The sequence below is a fragment of the Camelus ferus genome, chromosome 17 (genome assembly GCF_009834535.1).
Source record: "Camelus ferus isolate YT-003-E chromosome 17, BCGSAC_Cfer_1.0, whole genome shotgun sequence".
Taxonomy (NCBI): domain Eukaryota; kingdom Metazoa; phylum Chordata; class Mammalia; order Artiodactyla; family Camelidae; genus Camelus; species Camelus ferus.
Window position 1 is genome coordinate 24636929 of NC_045712.1, and position 26492 is coordinate 24663420.

Sequence of the window (26492 nt, forward strand, 5' to 3'; positions counted from 1 at the left end):
CAGGATTTTATAAGTCTGATAACCATTTTAAAATATTTAATTTAAATTAAATAATTAAATGCTAAGAGAAATGAGTAACTTTCATTTAAAAAAGGAAATATATGAAACAAAAGAAAAGAAATAAAACAAGAGTCAACGGGTATGCAAAATAATCGACTATGAATTTTGCATATGAAAAATATTGCCAAAAATGCCAAAATGATGACTGAATGGAATAATGAAATGTGATATATATGTAAATTATATATATGTGTAAATTATATATATATATAAAACATATAATGGAGTTTTATTCAATCTTTAAATGGAGTAAAATTTTGATACATGCCACAACACGGGTGAGCTTTGAAAACACAATGCTAAGTGAAATATGACAGACACAAAAGGACAAGTATTGCAGGATTCCATTTATGTAAGGTACCCAGAATAAGAAAATTCACAGAGAAAGAAAGCAGAATAGAGATTAACAGGGGCTGGGTGAAAGGGGGAATAAAGAGTTATTGCTTAAAGGTTCAGAGTTACTCTTTGAGATGAGGAAAAAGTTCTGGAATTGTACCTGGTGAAGGTTGTATAATATTATGAATGTTCTTAATGCCACTGGATTATACACTAAAAAATAGTTAAGATGCTAAATTCTATGTTATATATATTTTATAAATGATACAATTTTTTAAATGACAAAAAATACCAGTAGTGGAAAAAAACCCTCAACACAAAGGGTATATGCTAGACATAATTCAAAAGAAAATCAGTAACAAGATGTATAAAAGAGTACTTAAAGAGACATGGGGGTGAGGTGAAAGAACTTCAAACTACTAACAAAAATCCCAGAAGAAGAGAGTGGCAGTGGTACAGAAAATTGTGATTTTATTTTCCTAGCTGTCCTGCATTGTAACTCCCATTCTATATTTGAGAAAAACTCTAATGTAGAGACAGAGCTGCCTTCCACTATACAAGTGGAAAATGGTGGACACCTGATTCCTCAGACTCCTTATGACAATAGCACAGGCTCATAACCTGAGCTCCAACCACCCCAAACTTACAAAAAAAAACAAAACCCAATTTCCAAAGCAGTAGAGATTATAAAGATACCAACTATGTGGCAGCTACAGTCAGTCTCCAGAGACAGCAGTCCTATGGGAACATCCAGTTTTGAGTTAGGGAGGGAAGGGGGAGAGGCAGAATTAAATACATAAGTCAAGGTGTATCTCACTGAGAATATTTGTGAAAAGACCAGAAGGAAGTAAAGAGATAACCAGGCACAGTATTCAAGCATAAGAAACAGCATGAGCAAAAACCTGAAGACTGGAATATACCTAATATGTCTGACTAAAAGCAAGGAAGCCAGTGTGATTGAAGTAGATTGAGAAATAGGAACAGCAGCAGAAGAGGTCAGAAGAGTAACAGGAAGCCAAATCATAAAACCTCATAAGCCTTTGTAAGAACTTTAGTTTCTGCTTTGAGTGAGATGGGAGCCACTGAAGGGTTTTAAGCACAGGAATAACATGATTTAATTTATATATTTTTTAAAAACCACTCTGGCAGCTGTGCTGACAATAAACTGTAGGAGGGCATGGATATAAGCGGGAGAACAGTTGGGAGGCATTGTAACAGCATAAGCAAGAAAGCATAATCACAAAAGTCCCTGCTTTTCATTCCATGTCAAGCTATGACAGTTTAAGACGTAATCCTGTCCTGCTCTAATACTGCACAAAACACAGCTCTACCCCATAGTCCTTGAGATGCTCATGCACGTCGTACTGTTCTTTGGCAGCTGACTCTAAGTATCTCCCCCAATAGTTCCATAGGGGGAACCCTTATAGATTCCCTTTTTATTCCCTCTTGCATCTACTCATCCACTTCAAGGCCCCAGATCCCCAACCATATGTGATGCTGGTAATGATAAGCTTCCCAGAACACATGTAACAGAAATCCATACAATTATAAGAAGAGTCTAACACTGTCTTCTTTGCTGTATCCTGGGGGGAAAGTCTGAGGTTGATAAACATACCAACAATAAGGTTTAAGGAAAAAAAAAAAAAAAGGATAACTTGGCCAGCATAATCAAAAGCAAGAGACCTTCTGGATACTGCTGACTTATTGTTTCTCCCTTTAACTGTATGCCAAACAAAGAGTTAAATAAATCTAGCAGACATAGAATAGATGGATGAGACAATTTGATATACTCCATAGTATCTAATTGGAAGGATAATCTCTACTCAAGAAACCAGGGCTACAAAAAGCTGAATGCTCACTTTACTGATGCTCTATGTAAGAGTTCTGAGCAATCTTCTCTTTCATCTTCAGTGTTCAAATAGCCAAAAACCAAACTCTAGTTTTGATCTTGATCATTGATGAATTACAATGTAAGCTGAATGTCTGGCCTTTTATAAATATTAAGATAAAAAGCAGGCTACTGATTTGGAAAAAATGGTAGAGACAGAAGAAACACCAGTAACTTAGAAAACCATAAGTTTCACTCCTACTAACTCTCCCTTTGCAGCAGAAAAAGGACCTCCTTCTCTACTGATGAAGGTGTCCTTGCCTTGCCTGGAGACTTTTAGATTGGCTCACCCAAGTGAGTTGTCTTGCAGAACAAGTCAATTTTCCTTATGCTCTACACCTAATACACCCAGTGTCCCATAAATTCAACCTGTTTCCTTTCACAGCCATCTCAAAATGAATGTAGTGTAAGGGACAGCAGCTATTCATAAGCTCAACTGAATGGACTTTCACTCATCAAGGCTGATCTGGTACCACAACTGCTGAATGAGAACTGGCCAACAGCAGTGGGTTACCCTGAGACTCTGCTACAGTATCATACTCCAGATGGATTAGCCAACACTGTTAGGCAAGTTTATTACAGTGGACTCTACTGATCATGAGAGGGATGGGACTTGAATTTTCTTTCTATGCCTGCTTTACTTCTGGCAATGGACCTTCAGTAGTCTTTTGAATACCTTATTTGCTACCATATTAATGTTTAAAACTATAATATGAGGAAGGAACTCACTTAAAAAAAAAAGCAAAATAAGAAACGGATACCCACAGGATTTACTGATATTATTAATTACTTCATTACCCAGAGCACTGGACTGTATAGAGTCAACAGAGAGAACTAAAGAAGACTTCGTTATGCCATCTTTTTAAAGACTGGGGTGCTATCCACATAATGTAATAAAGGCTCTGAACCAGCAACCAATATACAGTTATGTTTCTCCCACAGGCAGAATACACGGGTCGAGAGAGAAGTAGAAATGGAAGGGGCACTTCTTACTCTCAAACATAATGACTCGCTTGCAATATTTTAGCTTCCCATCCCTCAGGCTCTGGCTCTGCCAATACAGAATCCAATGGAAGCATGAATATACCAGATGAGAACATTATTAATTATGTTAAATCTAAGGTTATTATGAAGCCATTTCAGGTTCAGGTTCTTCCTGCCACTGGGTAAACAGGAAAAAAAGTCAGTTTTGGTACTGGCTGGCATGATTAATTTTGACCAGCCCCCAAGAAGAAAAAGGTCTGCTGCTATACAACAGAAGTGGGGTAAAGTATAGATGCAACCCAAAGAGATCCTCAAGGAGCAGCCTAATACTGCCATGCTCTGTGGTAAAAGTTATGGAAGACTTACAGCATCCATAAACATAGAGAGCTACCAAGGGTTCATATACCATAGATGAGGTACTAGCTGAAGCAAAGAGATCATCAAATGGGTAGCAAAGATGGGAAGTTACTATGTATTATTCCTTGCTGTATTGTGTATGTTTATAAATTTTACTTCACTGATGTCTTCCCTCTTCCTTTCCCCATCTATTTTTAAAGGGTGTGGTGATGAGCTTTAGTTTACATTATAATCCACAAATTATGGAAGAGCAAAAGAAAAACATAAAACTAGTCTCCATTTCTCTAGAAAGGAGAATATTCTACAGATAATCAATTTGGAAACATATACTAAGGATAAAACTTTGTGTAATACAGCTAAAGCATTATGCAGAGAGAATTCTATAATCTTCAAATCTTATATTAAAAAAGACTAAAAATAAATTCACTATGGGCCCAATCTAAAAACTGACCAAAATTTTCAATTTAAAAAAATTTTAAAACTCAGAGGTCAACAAAAAATTGAAAACAGAGAACATTATTTATGAAAACTGACAAATATACTAAATGGAATAGAAAACAATGAGAGATGAGTCAGGATCAGCAATGTGAAAAGGCTGGTTCTTTGCAAAATCAAAACAAACTTCAGAAAGGACTGATGATGTGAAAATGAATTTTAAAAAGCACAAAAACAATATCAGTATAAAAGGAGGGACATAACCATAAACTGCAGTCAAGATTTTAAAATATCCTAAGAAATACTATAAAAACCTTTATGACAAAAAATATGAAAAATGAGAGATGCAAAAATTTCCTGGAAATAGAAACAATATACTAACAAAAATATTAACAAAGTTGACTAAGGAGAAATAGAACACCTAAAAAACCATTACAGAAAGTAAATTAATAATCAAGTTTTTGTCTTTTACCCAAACAATTCACTGACCAAATAAATTTTTATATATAATTTTTTATATTAACCCATTATCAAATATGATTTGCAGTATTTTCTTCCATTTCACAGGTTTTTCATTTTATTAACTGTTTCCTTTGCTTGATGTAGTCCCATGCATTTATTTTTGCTTTTGTTGCCTGTGTTTCTGGTATCAGATCAAAAAAAAATCACTGACAAGGACAATGTCAAGGAGTTTTTCCCCTAAGTTTTTTTTCTAGGAGTTTTACAGTTTCAGGTCTTAGAGTTTAGTCTTTAATTCACTTTTAGTTGGTTTTTGTATATGGTGTAAGATTAGGTAAAATTCATTCTTTTGCATGTGTATATCTAGTTTTCCCAACACCATTTATTAAAAAGGCTATCTTTTCCCCATTGTATATTCTTGGTACCTTTGGTGAAGACTTGTTGACCATAAATGTGGGCTGTAGATGCTGTTTCACTGGTCTAAGTGTATATTTTTGTCATACTATTTTGATTGTTACAATTCTGTAATAAAGTTTGAAATCAGAAGTGTGATGCCTCAAGTTTTGTTCTTCCTTCTCCAGATTTCTTTGGCTATTTGCAGTCTTTTCTGGATCCATATGAATTTTGTGATTGTTTTTTCTATTACTGTGAAAAATGTCATTAGAATATTCATAGGAGATTGCACTAATTTTGTAGGTTGCATTGGATAGTATGGACATTTTAACAATATTGATTCTTCTAATCCATAAACACAGATTTCCATTTATTTGTGTCTTTTTCAACTTCTTTCAACAGCGTTTTGTAGTTTTCAGTGTACAGATCTTTTACTTCCTTAGTGAAATTTATTCTTAAGTATTTTATTTGTTATGCTATTGTAAATGGGATTTTTCTCTTAATTTCTTTTTCAGATGGTTTATTGTTACTGTATAGAAACATTACTGATTTTGTATATTAATTTTGTATCCTGCAACTTTACTAAATATGTTTATTAGGTCTAATATATTTTGGAGGAGTCTTTAAGGTTTTCAATACATACGATCATGTCATACGTAAAAAGAAACAATTTTACTTCTTCCCTTCCCATTTAGATGCCTTTTTTTTTCTTTCTTTCTCAATTGTTCTACCTAAGAATTACAGTACTGTGTTAAACAGAACTAGTAAGAGTGACATTCTTATCTTATTCCTGACCACTGAGTACCAGAGTAACTTACTGGCTTGTTACATATGGCCTTTATTATGATGAAGCATATTCCTTCTGTACCTAACTTCTTGAGAGTTTTTAATATGAAGGCATACTGTATTTATCAAATGCTTTTTCCATGTCTACTGAGATAATCATATGAGGCTATCACTCCTTCTCTTAATGTGGTGTATCACATTTATTGATCTACATATGTTAAGCCATCCTTACATCCCAGGGATAAATTTCACTTGATCATGATGTATGTTTTTTAACACGCTGTTGAATTTGGTTAGCCAGGATTTTTTTGAGGGCTTTGTATCTGTGTTCATCAATGATACTGGCCTGTAATTCTTTTCATGTAATGTTCTTGTCTAGCTTTGGTATCAGGGTAACACTGACCTTGTGAAATGAGTTTGGGAGCTCCCTTCCTCTTCAATTTTTTGGAAGAATTTGAGAAGAACTGGCATTAATTCTTTAAATGTTTGGTCAAAGTCACCAGAAAATCATCAGGTCCTAGGCTTGTCTTTGTTACATGTTTTTAAATAACTGATTCAATCTCCTTCCCATCATTTCTCTGTTCAGAGTTTATTTCTTTATGATCCAGCCTTAGTATGTTTCTAGGAATCCATCCTCTTCCAAGTTATCCAGTTTGTTGGTGTATAGGTGTTACTGGTAGATTCCTATGATCCTTTTTATTTTTGTGGTATCAGCTGTAATGTCTTCTCTTTCATTTCTGATTTTGAGTCTTTTTTCTTAGTCTAGCAAAGATCTGTCAATTTTATCTTTTCAAAAACCAACTCTTAGTTCTGATGATCTTTTACACTGTTTTTCTAGTCTATTTCATATTTCTGCTCTATTTTTTTATTATTATTTTCTTCCTTCTGATAACTCTGGGTTTAGTTTGTTCTTCTTTTTTTAGTTTTTTGAGATATGAAGTTAGATTGTTTTTTGGAGATATTTTTCCTTAATGAAAGCATTTATCACTATATGCTTCGCTCATAAACATGCTTTTTCTGCATCCCGTAAGTTTGGGTATGTTTCCATTTTACTTTATCTCAAGATATTTTTAATAACCCTTTTGACTTTATCTTTGACATATTTCAAAATTCTCTTTGTTTTTAACTTTGGCAAGTTTGATGTAATATGTCTTGGAGAAGCTGTCTTTAAATTAAATCTGTTTAGGGAGCTTTGAGCATCACATACCTGAATGTTCTATCTTTCCTCAGGTTTGAGAAGTTTTCAGCCATTTCTTGAAATTAGTTTTCTGCCCCCTTTCTTGCTCACTCTTCTCTTTCTGGGACTAATATAATACATTTATTAGTTCTCTTGATGGTAGCCCACAAGTCCCATAGGCTGGACTTCTTTTCATTCATTTTTCTTTTTTCTCTTCTGACTGGATACTTTCAAATGACCTGTATTTGAATTCACAGATCCTTTCTTCTGTTTGATCAAGTCTGCTGTCTTTTCAACTCCAGAATTTATGTTTGGTTCTTTTTATGATTTCTATCTCTTTGATTAATTTCCCATTTTGCTCATATATTCTCCTGATTTCATTATCTACCCATGTACTCTTATAGCCACTGAGATTCTTTAAAACAATTGTGTTTAGTTCCTTTTCAGCCAAGTCATAGATCTCAATTTCTTTCAGGATGGCTAATGGAAAACTGATGTGTCCCTTCAGTGGTGTCATGAGTTTCCTTGATTCTTCTTATCCCTTGAAGTCTTGCATTGTTGTCTTTTATTTGAAGAAGCAGCCACTTCCTCCAGTCTTTACTGACTGACTTCAGGAGACAAACACCTTTACTAATCAGCCTAGGTAAAAATCCTGAGGCTCTCGCAGATCTTTTCTATGTATGCTTCTGCTCTACCTCTCTTATTCCCTTTTGGAGAGGAATTCTTAAGATTGTATGCCTTCTCTCAACATCACAAATCTAGGTTAGATGCTGACTGATGACCTCATTTATTTTCCCTAGGGTGGTGCCCTAGAGTGCTCAAGTTGTATACCTTCTCCTGAACCTACAGAGCCTGTCTGGCTTTCTGTGTACAACTGTAAGCCACCTACAGTAGCTCACATCTTACCATCCATGGGGGTGTGTACAGTGATGCAGCCACAGGGAGCTGGGTGAGGTGTGTGGAACATGTGAGGTGTTTGTGGGCCAGCTGGCAGAGTATGCAGAAAGGTGTTCCCAGTAGCTCATACGCAGCTTCCTGACTGGAACCCGCCAAGTAGTTGGATCCATGGCCCTTTGTTGATTTCTGAGTCCTGCTTGCTGTAAATCCCTACCTCTCTTCCATGCTCCCAGGCTCTCCCAACCTCAGTACTAATCACCTCAGTACTCTGGCTAAAGTGAGAAAGAAGTGGGCCTCTGGGGCAGCATCCCACATGGCTAGGGAAGCCAACTGCTCACACACTATAGTCTTACTTTCGTCCAAGGGAAAAACTGCAGGCCGACAGGGTCTCTAGTAGCACTGAGCTGTGTCATCTCTGGAGAGGGATGTCATAGGTAAAGTGAAACTGTTCTTCTTACCCTCTTCCATGCTTCTACTCTCAGATTTTTTGCTTTAATGATGTGCTTCTTCACTGGACACCCAGACTTCCACAAAAGTAATCCTGTCATGGAGGTTGTCAAAATCAATCCTTTGGTGACACAGGAGATGATGGTGGAAAATTCCTATTCCTCTGTCTTTCTCGTCACTCTCCAGGCCCAGACATTTTGACAAGTTTTATCAAATCCTTAAAGAAAAATTAATCTCTACATTAATGTTTTCAAAGTCTAGAGGTTACCTGCCTCAATCAAAAAGTCAGAATAATCTTTATATCAAAATTATTTCATGTGACAAATTTCATGTGTATATAGAGAAGCAAGAATGTTAGTGAAAATGCTACAAAATGAAATGCAATAGCATGCTAAAAATAATATATTATGACCCTGAAGGGTATATCCTAAGACACAGCACTTTTTTAAAATTGAAGTATAGTTAATTTACAATGTTAGTTTCAGGCGTATAGGAAAGCAATTCAGTTATACATATACATATTTATTTTCAGTTTCTATTACATTATGGTTCATTATAAGAAACTGAACACAGTTCCCTGTACTATACAGTAGGCCTTTGTTGTTTATCTATTTTACATACAGTAATGTGTATCTGTTAATCCCAAACTCCTAATCAGTCCCACCTCTTTCCCCCTGGTAACCACAGTTTGTTTTCTATGTCTATGAGTCTATTTCTGGTTTGTAAATTTAAAAAAAATTTTAATTCCACATATACATGACATCACATAATAGTTGTTTTTCTCTGTCTGATTTACTTCACTTAGTATTATAATCTCTAGGTCCACCATGTTGCTACAAATGGCATTATGTCTTTCTATTTTATGGCTGAGTAATATTCCATTGATATAGCACTTTTAGAGTAGAACTACTGATACTGAATATTCTTGACTTGTCTCTAAAATTTCAGTGTTATTTTCCTACTTTCCTAAAAATATGTATTTTAAATGAATGCTGATTTAATTAAGTGGGGTTTTTTTTTTGCATCTATTGTATCTATTTAATCTATTAAATCTAATAGGTGCACACAACCCCACCTCTGCCATTCTTCCACTTTCCTGATAATGTAAATCTCAAGAGGAGCAACATAAGGATGGAAAACAGCGTAAAGCTTGAGCAGTGGCATCTTGAAAAGATTGTCCATCACGTAAATCCTACTATCCAGAATCACAGAGCTACTCCAGCTGCTATCCTTTCTGAAAACTTGTACCTTAGCCTTTTCCTTTCATTTTGTGAACTACCTCAGATTTTTCCAATAATTTTTATGGAAAAAAATGTGCTCTAATTTGTATTTCTAGATCATCTAGTCTTTTTTATTCAGTATAGACATGGATAATGATAAACTGTACAGCTCATCACTAGAAACCTACTATGTTAGTATTAAATCATTAAAGACTCTAACTTATTCATTTATTTACCTATTATGTTTACTAAGCACTTAATATTGGGCTAAAGAAAAGGAAACACAGGTAATAACTGGAGTATAATAAAGCACTGGCACAAAGAAAGAGGTGATATACATTCCTTGATACATTTTCAACCAACTATAAATTAATTTAACACTGTCAACATCTTGTTTATATATCCATACATATGAAATGGGAGACTATTACTGCAGAAACCAAAACACATTATATCCACTGTGTTGGCATGACTTGGTCATGGCAAATGCATGATGACTCTTACCAAGCATCACATTCTTTCCTAAATGTTCAAAAATCATTTCTTCTTTTGCAGATACTAACTAATATATATAAAATACATAACATAATGTAGAGTACAGGGAACTATATTCATTATCTTGTAGTAGCCTATAATGAAAAAGAATATGAAAAGGAATATATGTATGTTCATGTATGACTGAAGAATTATGCTGTACACCAGAAACTGATGCAGCATGGTCAACTGACTATACTTCAATAAAAATATATATTTAAAAATCATCTCTTCAAATTGAAGTACTTTTCAAACATGAAACTAATATTCTTGAATTACTTTAGTAATTCAAAATGTTACTAACAAAACAGATACTCAGGTGGGGAATTAAGTGGTTATCCTGACCTGAGCAAAGAAAATATGAATTTTAATTCAGGATTTAATACAGTCCTAGAGTGTATACATAAACTTCTCTCTACCTTAAGTATTCTTCAGAAAACATTAACAAGTTACTATTTTCCCATCAGCTACTTAGTAGTCTTTGCTTGTTTTATGTTTAGTAGTATAAATAAGTTTTGTTATAGAATTATATGCACGTGTTTCAAAAAATAAAAAATATTAAGTAAAAATAATGTACCAAATGCACTACTTATCTGTTTTCAATAAGCACTGTTGTATAGCCAACTCTTGTATAGTTTTGCTGTGAAAAAACAAAAAAATGAGTTGAGGAAGTGGTAAGTTGATGAAAATTATCTCGTAAAAGGGGAAAGATTGAAAATTTAGAAGAAATTACTGCAAGAGGGAATTTCTAAAAAAAAAAAAAATCACTGTATTCACATTCATCTCTAATGAGGACAGAAATTATTGCAGTAAATACACAAGTTAAGAATAAAAGTGCCAGAGATTAAAACTGAGAGTAAAGAGGCAATATTCAAAAAATAATATAAACATGAATACTTCCTTAAAGAGAATATAAGAGGAGTACCTGCAATACCTCATAACTCCCTCCTAAAATAAATTTAGTCAGTTATAATTTGACCCTAGATTTACAAGCTTCTTTTCTGCAGTAAAAGGTGTATTTTTCAATTGAACTCAAATTTGTCTAATGATCAGTAAAACTGACAACTCCTGAAACTACGGAAGTTGGTTATTCCTAATTCAAATCATGCCACTAATTTCCCATAATTAAGGAATAAAAATATATGTTTCATAATGTCATGGTGTTATATAAATATGCCAAAAAGACCTCCTATATATTGGTCCCTAAGTTGTTTACTTCTTCATAGCAAGTGAGCACCAGTAACTCAGAATCCACCAATGCCAAATTTTTACACATCCAACTGCTTTTAATATAGCCCAAGTAGAAATATGTTTAGCCACTTAGAGCCTGCCTGTTTTACATATTTAATGAAATTGCAATCAATGCCTCCTAGCCATAGATAAGACAAATCTTGAGGCTATAAAAGACTCCAAGCTGCTGCTGTCCTGCAATGCTCTCTAACCCAGAGACTTACCATCTTGCAACTGAGTAACATGATCTAGACACTTGAGTCCCCTCTCCGGTGCACTCTCCCCCTTCTAGGTGTGCCATGCCCTGCCCTGCTGTCTCTGGAAGGTCTCTGGCTCTGAGGGACTTTCCTTTGCAATTTGTCAAAGCTCTGCCTAAATAAAGCTCATTGTGTGCCACTAATAACTCGTGGCTGTATAAGCACGAGATATAAGCACTGAAATTCTTAATTTACAATAAATGTGCAAGTTTTTCAGCAAAACTTTACAAAAAGTAGCAACTATACCTGAATCATTTTAAAGAATGAGAAAACCCAGGTATCAAGAAACACTTTAAAAAGATAACTGAAATATGAAAATTAAGTTCCCATAAGAAAATATCCACAGATAAATTAGTAAAGCAATTTCACTCCCTGTCAACCAAATAAAAAACAAGGACTTCAATACAAATGGCACTAGTTTTTCAAGAAGCAGATGATACACCCTAAGAAGCACTGAGAGCACAGAGTCATGCTCCCCACAAGTGTGGTAGGATGCAATGAAGAATGCACACAATAGAAATGCAATGCCTGTTCTCTGACTAAGAGGCCTTCAACTCCTGGCTAATATTCACTAAGGGAGAGCCCTAAATTCCAGTCCTGCTGATCTAACCAAGCACTGGGAAGATATCTAGGAGAAATTTGACCATTTTAATCAGCAACACCACCTATGCAGTATTGCTATCCAAAACGCTTAAGCTGAATCTAGCCATGAGGAAACCGGCAAACACAAATTGAGGGACATTTTACAAAACAACTGGCCTGGACACTTCAACACAGTCAATGTCATGAAAGGGAAAAAGAAAACCAAGGCTGGAGAACTGTACTAAACTAAAAGAGATTGTAATGTGACAGTGATGAAATACAATATTTAATTCTTGATTGGATCATGGACACTCCCCACACCCCCACCTGCAAAAACCAGTCAGATAAAAACAGTTATAAAAGGGCATTCATGGGAGAATTTGGGACATTTGAATATGGACTATATATTTTATAGTATTATTACATCAACATTACACTTCTTGAATATAACAAATTGTGATTATGTTAGATAATATGTTTTTTCTTAAGGTATACATACTAAAATATTTAGCAATAACGGGTTAGGATGCCTAAAACTTACTGTCATATAAAAAAGCAGAGCTGGGAAGAGAACATGAGCACAATACAGCAAAATGTTGGTAATTGGTGAATCTAGAGAAAAGGATATGGGTTTTATTTATATTATTCTTGTAACTTGTCTGTAGATTTGAAATTTTTCAAAATAAAAAATTAGATAAAAAGAGTCAGAATGATTTTTTAAAAAGAAGTACATAGAAGAATTATTTCAAAACTAAGTATGCTGTCACTTGACATTCAGTTTTGTTTATGAGGGCCATAACTTGAGTCTTAAAACTGTGTTCTATTTCCTCTTCTTTCATTCTCTCTCAAATACCTTCTCATCAGGCTTTCATTCCCCGCACTCTACCCAAACTGCTTTGAACAACATCTTCAGTCTCACTCAACTTCAACAGCACCAGACATATTTGATTAGTCCATCCCCTAAATATTTTCTTTGCTTGGTCTCCAAGACACTACTGTTTCATTTCTCCACCTTCCTCACTGGCCACATCTTTTCAGATTCTTTTGACTGATTCTTCTTTTCCTCCTATGTTTATAAACCTTACAGTTCCCCAGTAATTCTGTCTTTACTTCACTTCTCCACTTACAGTAACTCCTTTACTGTTCTCATCCAGCCCCACAGCTTTAAATACCATCTATAAGCGGATGACTTTCAAATTTATGTCTCAAGCTCCATACTCTCTCTCCCCAGAACTCCACAAACAGCCAACTGCCTACCTGACATTTCCACTTGAATATCTAAGAGTCATTTCAAATTTAAAATGCCCCAAATTGAATTCTTTGGTTTTCTTCCCCAAAATGTATGTTTTCCCAAACTTCCACATGTCAATGAATGGCAACTACATCCTTACAGTTATTAAGATCACAAAGCTTGGAGGCATCTATATTTCCTCTTTGGGCCATATGCTATCAGCAAATTCTGTCAGCTCTAACTTCAGAATATCTAGTCATTTTATCACTTATCACTCCAGTGAACACCTGAGTCCAAGTGATCATGATGTCTTCCATGGAGTATTGTAATCTTCTACCAGATCTCCCTGCTTCTGCCCTTGCTCCGCTGTAGTTCTACTCTCAACTAGAAGCACAGAATATCGCTTTTAAAATGAAATAAGAACATGTCCCTTCTCTTTCTAAAGGTCTTTTCCAGCTTCTTGGCTCATTCAGTAAAAGCTAAGATCCTTGACATGGCCTGTAGGGACCTACAGTATCAGTCCCCTGGCTGCAGCTTCTGCCCAATTTCAGCTCCCATTAGTCCCATTCCTAATCATAGTGTTATACATCAGGGGTATTATTTCTGCATTTTAAAGTGATTCATTTGCATTTAGAAAATACATTTTATTAGCACTCTTGCTAATATATGCTTTCCTGATCCTGGTCTAGATACTACTCCCTTTTCCTTTCCTCACACAGCTTCTATCTGGTCTTGATGCTTTTGGCCATCCTTACTTATAAACTTGAGGTGGCAGATTATTTGTCCCAAAGGTTCACCAACACTGGATTTTCATGTTTTCCTTCTCTATATCCTGTGTCTTTGATGTTTTATAAAAGGAGAAGGGGAAGAATAAGAAGTATGCTGGTTATACAATCATGTCAGAGTCTTTTCAGTTATAATCTTACAGTGCCTCAATAACAAATTTTATCTTGGAAAGCATACCAGACATTTAACCAATAACTCTCATCTCCATGTCTACCCTTATAAATACTGATTCTGAGGCTGGGATTTACAAATTTGTTTCACAAACTCCTTTGTCAATTGGAGGCATTAGAAAGATTCAGGGAAAAAAGGAGGAAAGCAGAAATGTTTCTAGCTGTTTCTGTAAATGACTCTCAACCAGAGAAAACTGGATCCAGCCTCCAGTTGTTTTTGGCATTCCCAGAAACAGCCTCACTGCCCTTCTTTGTACATACCTGCAGTAGCCATGTGACATCCCCTCCTCAGATGTTTGAATTCCAGTATCTGAAGTTCCATCTTCCAAGTTTCTGGGTTCTGGTATACCCAATCTATTACCTTTTGTATCCCCAGCCATTAGAGTGTTGAATGCTTTACTGTTTATTATTTAGTGATTATTTAGTGTATATTTAGTGATTATTCTAGGTTCTATCAGTATTTCCTCCTTTTTTTCTTTCACTCTCCAAATCTGTATCTAAAATTACCTATATTAAATTCTACCTCATAAAGTGATTCATAAGTATCTCTTTCGCTGACTAAACCTTAACTTACCAAAGGGATACTGATACTAATTCAACTTCTGGTCAAAAACATTATTTCTAGTACCAAAAGCTATCACAGTTATATAGTACCCTAAATTTATATTTTAAAATGATGAATTTTAAAAAATAAAATCACAATCTTATAGTAATACATATTACTTTTAAAAATAAGACATGACAGTAAAAAAATTTTAAACACCCACAATTTAAAAGTGTAAAAACAATAAATATGAACATTTTGGCCTATTTACATCTTGTCTCTCTTCTATTCAGAGATTGCTTTTGTTTTGCAAATTTGTGATTATGCATCCATTTTGTACACTGTCTTTTTATCCTTAAGGTATGCCTTTACCATTTCTTCGATTTCTACTTGCAAAAAGAGAAGATTTTAAAAGTCTCCCTTACTCTGACATACAAAAATAAAATGACAGACTTATCACTAACTCCTGTCCTATCAAGGACTAGTCTCAAAACAGTGTATTATTTTTAAAAACATGCTGCATGCATAACTATTTTTATAAAATTTATAACAACTCAGGTTACCTTTCCAGTATACAGGAAGAGAGATTATAGTTGTCAGTATTTTATTAAGATAAAATTATGTCCTGAGAATTTTATATGATAAAGCAAGTATATTTTTAGCAGAAAAACATGCCAACGGCATATTTTATACTATGAACCAAAAAGAAAAACACCTTCTTCTGCAACCAATAAAAATTATAAATTTAGTAAGGCCAACTACTCACCCTCTATTACTGACAATTGCTTTTTTCAAATGAATGTAATTTGCAGGAAATATCCCCTGTAAAAGAGAAAAGATTTTCCATTAGAAAAAGCAATTTGTGACTAAATATCTCATATACATTAAAACAGCAGATTTAGTTAGTCAAGATTTCAGCATAGAAATACTCTATCAACAACACAGTAGATCTCTTAATGTAGCAACCACTTTACATATTAATTAATTAATATTAAGTTGGTTACCAGGGAAAGCGAGTAGAAAGGGATAAATTTGGGAGTCTGAGATTTGCAAATGTTAGCTACTATATATAAAAACAGATTTTTTTTAAATTTCTTCTGAATAGTACAGAGAACTACATTCAATATCTTATAATAATCTTTAATGAAAAAGAATATGAAAACGAATATACGTATGTATATACATGACTGGGACATTATGCTGTATGTCAGAAATTAACACATTATAACTGACTATACTTCAAAAAAGTAAAAAAAAATTTTTTTAAAGGGAAAGAGGAGACACCATAACTAATAGAACAAATATACAAAGGATCATAAGAGACTACTACAATCATACACCAACAAATGGTGGTATATCTATACCATAGAATATAACTCAAAAATAAGTAAAAAGTAATAAACCATTAATACATGTACAACATGGATGAATTTCCAGAGTTATGCTGAGTGAAAATACTCATTCTCAAAAACATGCATATTTTATGATTCTACTTATACAACATTTTAAAATGACAAAATTATAAAAAGAGAGATCGGATTAGTAGTTGTCAAAGATTAAGAAGTGGTAAAGGTGGAGGGAAGTGGGTATAGCTACAAAAAGGCAACACCAGAGATCCTTGTGATGGAAATGTTCTGCCTTGAACATTTATGTCAATATTGATGACATATTTAAGAGCATCCAAAAATCAAAATAGAGTAACTATGGTTCAAAAAGCCAAAATGGAGCTGAGGGGCCATTGTAGATGTGGTTTCAGACATGTTCCTGCACTACTGAGAACTTGAATTTTCTGAACTTGTGTCAAACTGAAGGACACCATCAGCTGCTAGCAGTTGCTGGCTGCAAACTTGTAGTTTCAAAGTATTCCCCACCTTCCTCCATCCTCCATACCCATCTTGCTTCACAACTATGTAATCATGTTGAACCCCAACCAGTCCTTGCTTAGCAAGAACACTTCTTGTTGGCCCCAATTCTAATTCTTGACAATTTATGTAATCTTGTGGGTTTTGCCTTTATAAGCTTCCCCCATTTTGTAGTCCAGCACAACACAATTCAAGTGCTTAATTCCTGGGCCGTAGTCCTAATAAACCCCAAATAAATACTTTTTTTTTTTTTTTTTTTTGCCTCAACCAGGTCTCCATTCTTGAAATTCTTGGTTAACAATACCTTGGTTTTGATACTTTACTACAGTTTTCTAAGATGTTATTAACAGAAGATATGGGGTAAAGGGTACACCGGGTCTCTTGATATTACTTACTATAAATGCATATAAATCTTTAATTACCTCAGAAATATAAAGTATAATGATGGAAGAAATTTTTGCATATAGGGGTAGGGAGAAGCCATTCTGGCATATACATGATTTGACCTAAACTTTATGTCAACTAGAATAGCCTGGCTTATACTCTGTTAAGCATACACTGTACATCTGGTTTAACCATTAAAGAAAAGAATGAGTTATCCAGAAGTAAAAAGAATGTCCACTTTGAAGACCAGGGATAAATGCCTCCCTTCCTATGACACCAGTGCTATTACTTCTTCAAAGATAAGGTTTGCCTCCCAGATACCAAGGGCATACTGACTCATTGTGTATATGCTAATCTGTCTCTTTTGAAATCTTGTACCCCTGTCATGTTTGATGTAGGCTCTTTGTTATGACAAGATATAAAACTGTGCTGAAAACCATGCCTCTCCGGAGTGCTTTCTTCCTTGGGGGAGGCTACACTCTGCGCTAGTCCTCAGCTTGGCCTGAATAAAACTCTCTTATTATAGTTTACTGATTATTTTGTAGACAATAACAACAGCTAGAAAGTAAATTGAGAAACCGAGATGATAACTCTCAAAGTGAATGTGAAATCGTATCTTCAGGGCTTGACATAAAAACCATTTAATGATTTTTTTAACATCTTTACCAAGGTATAGCTGATGTACCACAAACCACACATATTTAAAGTGTAGAATTTGATGTTTTGGCATATATATATATACCAGTGAAACCATGGCACAATTAAATAATGACATCTGAATCATCCCCAAAAGTTTTCACATACCTTTTTGAAATCCACCCCCTCTTCAACACTATTAGCAGGCAACCACTTAACTGGTTTAAGACATTATAAACTATTAGCATTTTCCAGAATTTTATATAAATCAAACTGAAAACATTCGAATATCAGTCCTTTATTCACAAAATCAGCTCTACAACATTGTATTCTCGAGAATCTACATCTCCTTTCTTTCACCCGTAACCTACTGTAGTAACATCTCTGCCTTCTCTCCTAATCACTGAACTCACCAGACTCTGGCTTTCTGCCATTACCATTCTATCATTCTATCACATGTGATTCTCTTAAAAATCACCAATGGCCTTCTAACTATCAAATGCAATGGCTCCTTCTCAGCACCCATTCTTTTCTACTAGACTAGACTACTCCATAGTACTTGAAATCATTAACTACCCTGTTTTTTAAAAGCTTTCTTCTCCTTAGCCAACTATGACCACCATTTCTCAGTGTCTTTGTGCTAGTTCCTCTTTTTCTGTCCTCCAAGGTGCTGGCAGTCTTTAAAGTCTCATTTCCACCCTGTGCTATCATAGTAGTTGTTACAGCAACAGAAACAAGTATTTACTATGCTGTGCTAGGCACTGTGTTAAGAGCTTCATGTAAGCACACTGATTACTAACAGTTCTACAAGATAAGAAATAATGTCATCCCCATTTCAAACACACACAAAATTTAGACAGAATAATATAATGAACTTCCATGAACCTATATCACCCAGCTTCAACAATGATCAACATTTCGCCAATCTTGACTCATTAATTAGTTAATCCCCACATACATATTCTTATTCACTGCCATATTTTAGAGCAAATTCCAGAAATCATCCATAAATACTTCAATATGTATTTTTAACAGGTGCTTACCATTTTTGCAATAAACCATATTCCATAGTTATACTTGTGACAATAGTGAATCTTTACCCCTGTTAAATGACAGATTCGCTGTTGTCAAAGAGACATTAGCCAAATTCCTTAGCATTCCTTATATTCTTTCGTATTATGAGACCCTTTAAATATGGGTCCAACATACCTTTCCTGACTTACTATCCATCATTCTCTTGCACTATGCCCTAGCCAGTTTGGACTATTTACCATTACCTGAACATATCTTGCAATTTCATGCCTCTATACCTCTGCTTTTGCTGTGCAAAACATTCAATAAGGTACTGTTCCTATCTGGCAGAATTCTAGGTATCTAGTAGACAATTATGGTTTAAAAACTGATCCTGAAACCACAAAATGAAAATAAATACAAACTCTGTTGAATTTCATCCTTTCCTTTTGGGCATATGCTTTATAAAAAGCACAAAATTACCATCAAATATCTGTTCTCCTTTTTCTTATTTTAACTTATTCTCTTATTCTTTAATTCATAAATTTAGTAGTACATATTTCCTGCATATTATGCTTCTCTTAAATTGTACAATTTTAACACATGGTCACAAAACTACATAACTGAAAGGGTATTTTATAATGAAATTTTTTTATACAAAAAAATGTTTTACCATTTACCAAATTTCTGAATGCTGTATTTGCTATCTGGTTCAGGTATTATTTTATTTGGGTTATTTCAAGTTTATTATTAGTATAAATTATATGTAACTAAAATACAATTTAACAAGCCACCTCTTTTATTTTTCTGTAACTAATAGGTATGAAAAACCTACTGAAATTTTTATTTACTGTGACCACAATATTATGACAAATAAAAGATACACAGGAATGCATTTTTAAATCATTCTATGTGTATAAAATCATTAAATGATTATCTTTCACAAATACAAAAGAATTTTAATCATGGGTCCACAAAATATCACTGCCACTAGATAAAATTTAATAAATACTGTCTTTCCATCTGTTAATTTTTTTAAGTTTAAGAATACAAATACAAGCTATCAAGAGGTATAACAGATATGTGTTGCTAATAAATACTACAGTAATCTAAGATTCTAGAATTAAGTTGGTGTTACCAAAATACACAATCTCAAAAAGTATCACAATAGCCCAAAGTGAAGAAATTAAAGGAGTCCAATCAGACAAAACGAGCTCTAACACTTTAGCGTAATTTGGCTTCCTCATTTTGATTAGTTTATCAAATCATTGCTAAGTTAATCACAAAAATGGCCTCTCCCACAGACTAAACACCTTCATTGTAGGAAAACTAATTTAGAAAATAGGTATGAGATTCGGAGCAATTTTCCTTAATTCTACAACAGAACTCTGATTACCCTGCTGGAGAAGCCATACAGAGAGGGAGAGACCTTGAGATTATACATGGAGAAGTCTAGCTATTTCAGAAATCTAGCTAAGGATAGCCTTCCAGCCATCCCTGCCAAGATGCCAGACATCGGAAATACTCTTGGATATTCCTGCCAGCTGAACCCTCAGATAACTGTAGCTACAGGTGACATCACCTGTACCAGAAAAACTGCCCAGATGATCCCAGTAAAGACAAAATCATGAGATTCATTTTTAACCATTAACCAAAAATGGTGATTCATTTTTAACCATTTTGGGGTGCTTTTCTGTACAGTAATGGATAATACATCAAGAATATCACCACTGATGTATCATTCTACAAGGTTTTCAATTGATATTTTAAACACAAACATGAAATAATTTCAAAGGCCATCGTCTCCACACTAGTATTGTTTTGTTTTCCAATCATTTATAAATTTCTCATTTATTCAAGCTCTAAATATTTGACAACTTTAAATCAAGATAAAAAACATAAAATATAAATATAATTTATTTCCACATAAGCATCCCTGAAATGGGAAAAACACCTGAAAGTGTGTTTTAAACTAGAGATATGAGGGAAAAAATTAACTATGCACAGTGATTCTCAACCAGGGAAAATTTTACCACCACCGCCCCACCTTTCCCCAGGCCCAGAGCCTTTAGCAATGTATGGAGACATTTTCCATTGCCACAAAGTGAGAAGGGGGTTTTACTAACATTTAGTGAGTAGAGGTCATATATGCTGTTAAACTTCTTACGATGCACAAGATAACAAAGAATTATCTGGCCCAAAATGTCAACAATGACAAGGATAATAAGCCTCAATGAGGAATTAAAATTTGAAGATGCTGTCTTATTATCACTATCTTAAAAACTAACAAAATGAGTAATTCTGCTGGCAAAACTAATGGTTAGAACTCTGAACATTTTTCTTTTTTATTAAAAATAACATGATAAATTGGATATTTTCTATATAAGAAAAAGCATAAAACATTATTAAGCTACAGAAAATATATAAGGAAAACTGATTACATTATAGAAAAAAGTAAAGCAGAAAAAAGCTTTTGCAAATGCATTACTGGAGAAGAATGTTGCTAAATGTATTATAACTGCCAATTAAAATATTTTGTTTGCTCAAATTACTATTAATTAGTAATAAAATAAACACAAAAATCTTTCATAAAATTAGTATTTTGCACTTAAAAGTTGTATTTAAATTCATATTTTAATAAGAACATTACGCCAACAGAGACAATCTAATTGAACATTATTTAAAAGTTTTTTTCATTTTAGAAATAATTCATCTAACTAATCATATGACTCCACAGGACTAGGTCTATGAAAAAGTCGATTTACTTTTTGTCAAATATTTGAAGGAAAAAATATTAAATGTCCAAATTGGCTTTTTCAACGTAAGTTTTGTAGCTGTCACCACACATGAATTTTCTGTGCTTTTTAAAAAGCCATTTTAATACTGCTGAGACAGAGTAGAGTCTGATACAATTCTGTAAAGGAAAGAATGAATGTGACTACTGTAAAAGATTAAAAGATGGACAAGTAAGAATTGTTTTTATATCAAACATACTAGGCAGCTTTCTACATTACAAAAGGTAACAAACTTTTCATTACCTTTACATTTGGCTTCTTTGTTGAAACTCCTCTATACCAACCTAAAACAAAGCATAAAAATGATATTAAAATCATACTGCTGTCATTTTTTGTAAGAAACATATTCTTAGGAAAATAAATAAATTCATACAAAACTCTCTAGTAAGTTTTAGGTGCTTAGTATACCTTAACTAGGAGTTTACTCCAAAAGAAAAAGTCTTAGAATAAATACATTTCCAATTTTCATCAAAAGGCACAATACTCCTTTCAACTAAGACAAAAAAATTAGAAAAGATTTCAGAGGATATATAATCAAGTCCTTCAAAGTTCCCAGATGAAAATGTCAGGGGTTAGGAAAATGCCAAAATCATACAGCTTACTGGTGGCAGACAGGGAGTACTGCCTAAACTTTCTGTTTCCTGGTTTCATTAAATCTCCCATGTACTACTCTCATTCTATTGCCCCAGGATCATATCTCTGGCCCTTCCTCAAATAGAAACCAACTTATCTAAGTTTCAGGACAAAGCTGCAAAGAGAAAAAAACAAAAACCAGTAAGAACCAACCAGGTTCAAGATGGTAGAGGATCTGACTACTATTAGACTTTGAGCCTCATTATATGCTCACTGTAATACATCAGCATGCCATTCTGACTGGTATGAGGTGATAGATACCTCATTGTGGTTTTGATTTGCATTTCTCTAAATACTTAGTGATATTGAGCATCTTTTCATGTGCCTATTGGCCATCTGGATGTCTTTGAAAAATGTCTATTTAGGTCTTCTGCTCTCTTTTATTGAAGTATAGTCGATTTACAATGTTTTGTTAATGTCTGGTGTACAGCATATTGATTTAGTTATATAAATATATATATATATATATATTCCTTTCTTTTTCATTATAGGCTATTACAAGGTATTGAATATATAGCTCCCTGTGCTATACAGAAAGGCCTTGTTGATTATCTATTTTATATATAATAGTATATGCAAATTCTGAACTCCCAATTTATCCCTCCACCCCCACCTTCCCCGTGGGTAATCATGTTTATTTTCAATGTCTGTGAGTCTGTTTCTGTTTTGTAAATAAGTTCATTTGTGTCATTTTTTTCAGATTCCACATATAAGCGATCTCATATGGCATTTTCTTTTGTCCATTTTTTTATAGGGTTTTTTCTTATATTAAGATATATGAGCTCTTTGTATATTTTCTAAATTAGTTCCTTCTCAGTCTCATTGTTTGCAAATATTTTTTCCCGTTCTGTAAGTTGTCTTTTCATTTTGTTTATGGTTTCCTTTGCTGTGCAAAAGCTTTTAAGTTTAATTAGGTCCCGTTTGCTTATTTTTATTTTTATTTCCATTACTTTAGGAGACAGATCCAAAAAATATTGCTACAATTTATGTCAAAGAGTGTTCTGCCTATGTTTTCCTCTAGGAGTTTTAGGGTATTTGGCCTTACACTTAGGTCTTTAATCCATTTTCAGTTTATTTTTGTGTAGAGAATGTTCTGATTTCATTCTTTTACATGTAGCTGTCCAGTGCTCCCAGCACGACTTATTTAAGAGACTATCTTTTCTCCATTGTATATTCTTACTTACTTTGTCGCAGATTAATTGACTACAGGTATGTGGGTTTATTTCTGGGCTTTCTATCCTGTTCCACTGATCTATGTGTCTGTTTTGTGAGTGTCAGTATCATACCATTTTGATTACGGTAGCTTTGCAGTAAAGTCTGAAGTTAGGGGGCGTGATTCCTCCAGCTCTGTTCTTCTTCCCCAAGATTGTTTTGGCTATTTGGGGTCTTCTATGTTTCCATATAAATTTTAAAAAATTTTGTCCCAGTTCTGTGAAAAATGCCATTGGTAGTTTGATAAGGACTGCAATACATCTGTAGATTGCCTTGGGTAGTACAGCCATTTTAACTACATTGATTCTTCCAGTCCAAGAACACGGTATATCTTTCCAACTGTTTGTGTTGCCATCAATTTCTTTCATTAGTGTCTTATAGTTTTCAGTGTACAGGTCTTCTGCCTCCCTAGGTAGGTTTATTCCTAGGAATTTTATTTTTTTTGATGTGATGGTAAATTGGATTGTTTCCTTAATTTCTTTTCCTGATATTTTGTTGTTAGTATATAGAAATGCAACAGAGATTTCCATGTATTAATTGTGTAATTAATTTTGCCAGATTCACTGATGAACTCTAGTAGTTTTCTGGTAGCATCTTTAGGATTTTCTATATATAGTATCATGTCATCTGCAACCAGTGAGTTTTACTTCTTTTCCAGTTTGGATCCGTTTTATTTCCTTTTCTTTTCTGACTGCTGTGGCAAAGACTTCCAAAACCATGTTGAATAAAAGGGGCAAGACTGGGGATTCTTGTCTTGTTCTTGATCTTAGAAGGAATGCTTTCGGCTTTTCACCATTGAGTATGATGATGATGTTATATCTGGCCTTTATTATGTTGAGGTATGTACCTCTATGCCCATTTTTTGGAGAGTTTTTATCATAAATGGATGTTGAATTTTATCAAAAGTTTTTTCTGTATCTATTGAGATGACCATACAGTTTTTATTCTTCAGTTTGTTAATGGGGTATATCACACTGACTGATATGTAAATATTTGAAAAACCCTTGCAATCCTAGGATAAATCCCACTTGATCATGGTGTATCTTTTAATGCATTGCTAGAGTCAATTTGCTAGTATTTTGTTGAGGATTTTTTCCATCTATGTTCACAAGGGATACTGGCCTGAATAGGGACTTTGTTTCATACTTTTAAAGCTGAGCCCCAAAAGAGTGTGTGACCTGTATTAGAGACTCAAATATTTAGTGGCTGAAAAAAATGAATAAATCTGTAATACATGGGATGAAAATATTCACCTGGCAAGTGGACCTGATAAAGTTAAAGCTGATATATGTGAAGTGCTTTGTACAATGTCTAATACGTTGTAGTACCTCAATTATTTGGTGGGGGGGGGGCAGTGACAGAGAAACAAAACACACTAAAACCCTATGCTTTCTAAATAATACTGTAAAGCATATTTCTAAACCTCTCCAAAGGAGACTGGGCCTATGAAAACAAAAATTGCAGTCTCAAGTTTCTTAATAGAAATGGTATTCATTCTAAGAAACATTAGGGAACCAAAACTACATACTCCTAAACAACCCTCTTAAATCATTTTTGGAAAAGTAAGGATACAAGTAAAGAAATATTCTTACCCATCTAACAAAGGTTCAAATTAGTGCATGAAGTAATATCTATTTCTTCCTTTCTCACTGTCTGTTGATACAAACATTCTTACAGAAAAGATTTACTACTGCAACAGAAAGTATAATCACTGAAACTAAAACTGGAGAGAATTTCGAGTATGAAGAGCCTCCAAACCCACGGAGCTCTTCCAACATTAAACAGAAATGATTTTTTCACCATATAACCTGTCCAAAATTAGTGATCTCTGATAGAACCTAAACTATTTACATGAGGTACATGACTTTAGCCGTAATTCCTTTACTCTTAAAAAGCCACCACTGAATCTCTCATGTTTATAACCACAGCTCTGTTTCAACTGACTTTTAGTTACAACTCATCTTCATACGAAATGTCATCTAGAGCTATCCATCTACTAGTGGTCTTTCTATTTGTTACTTGAAATAAGATTTCTACCAAAATAAACCAGATGTAGAAAGTAAATTAAAAATAGGATAAGCTATAATAAACCAAAATGTCTCTTTTGATTTACTGTCCCAAAATACAGACTGGCCTAAGAGAAAAAGCTTACTTTCTTAGTCTATATAATTTTTTCACCAGATGTATAGTTTTTCATGAGAAGTCAAACTACATTTCCTGTAAGCTAGGTTTACAAAAACTCTTTTTAACATCAAATTCATCAACACAAGAAATAAGTAAGAGTCACTACTGAGAAAGTTCTATGCTGAAAAGAGCCATAAAAAGAATGAGTACCAAGTAAAAAAGCAAAATAAAATGTAGGTTGTAATCCCACTTTAAAAAAAAAATCAACGCAAATCATAATCTCACTTTTAAAAAATATTAATTTGTAGAAGATTCACAGATAAGATAGAAAATGACAAAGCAGAAAACTAAAGTGGAAGAACAACAGTAGAACCAAAAGCTACTAAGATATGAACTGGACCCTGAAACATTAGATTTGATTTTAGTGACCTGGTGAAAGCATGCAGTATACTGACATTGTGGCACAAGTGTCTAATAAAAGTGTTTGCTTATGGACTTTGTATTTCTCCAATCTTGGCCTCATTTGATATAGAAGCAGCCCCATGCTATGTAAATTTCCTTCACCCAGGCATTATAATACCCGTGGAGATAAATGAAAAACTGACACATTTGCATTTCATCAACTTAAACATTATTGCTTACATTTACTAAAAATAGTTGGCTTGCCTAAATAAATTTTTTAATTATATACTAGTAAAGCCAGAAATTCAATAACATATATCCAAAAGTCTACATTAAAAATATTACAAATCTAGATTCTAAAAATGCCATGTTATAAAATATGATTAAAAATTAAGGTAATAAATGAGACAATTTCTAATTGAGATATAATGTTAAACCCTAATTTATACTGAAATCACTAGGGATTTTAATTTAAGAGTTATTCAAAGTATATTCTATTTAAGCAATTATTCCACAAAGGAGATGAAAAAATATGGAAAATAGATTTTTAAATAGAATATAACCACATTAGATTAAAGAACAAAAAGCAAACTGTAGATTTTAGAAAGACAGCTAGGGATTCACTATGCTTTCAAAGATAATAGAACTCAGAGAAACATT

General features: G+C 33.8%; 1 protein-coding gene across 8 annotated transcripts in view; it reads right to left on the reverse strand.

The window, feature by feature from the left end:
* Positions 1 to 26492, reverse strand: part of DOCK3 (dedicator of cytokinesis 3) — a 299241-nt gene that overhangs the window by 226081 nt on the left and 46668 nt on the right. For all 8 annotated transcript variants that reach the window (XM_032458413.1, XM_032458418.1, XM_032458411.1 and 5 more), the window contains exons 3-4: positions 21705 to 21745; positions 15540 to 15595 (exon numbers count right to left, since the gene is read on the reverse strand). In XM_032458413.1, coding sequence (XP_032314304.1) covers positions 15540 to 15595; positions 21705 to 21745 — 97 coding nt within the window. The remainder of the gene's footprint in view (positions 1 to 15539; positions 15596 to 21704; positions 21746 to 26492) is intronic.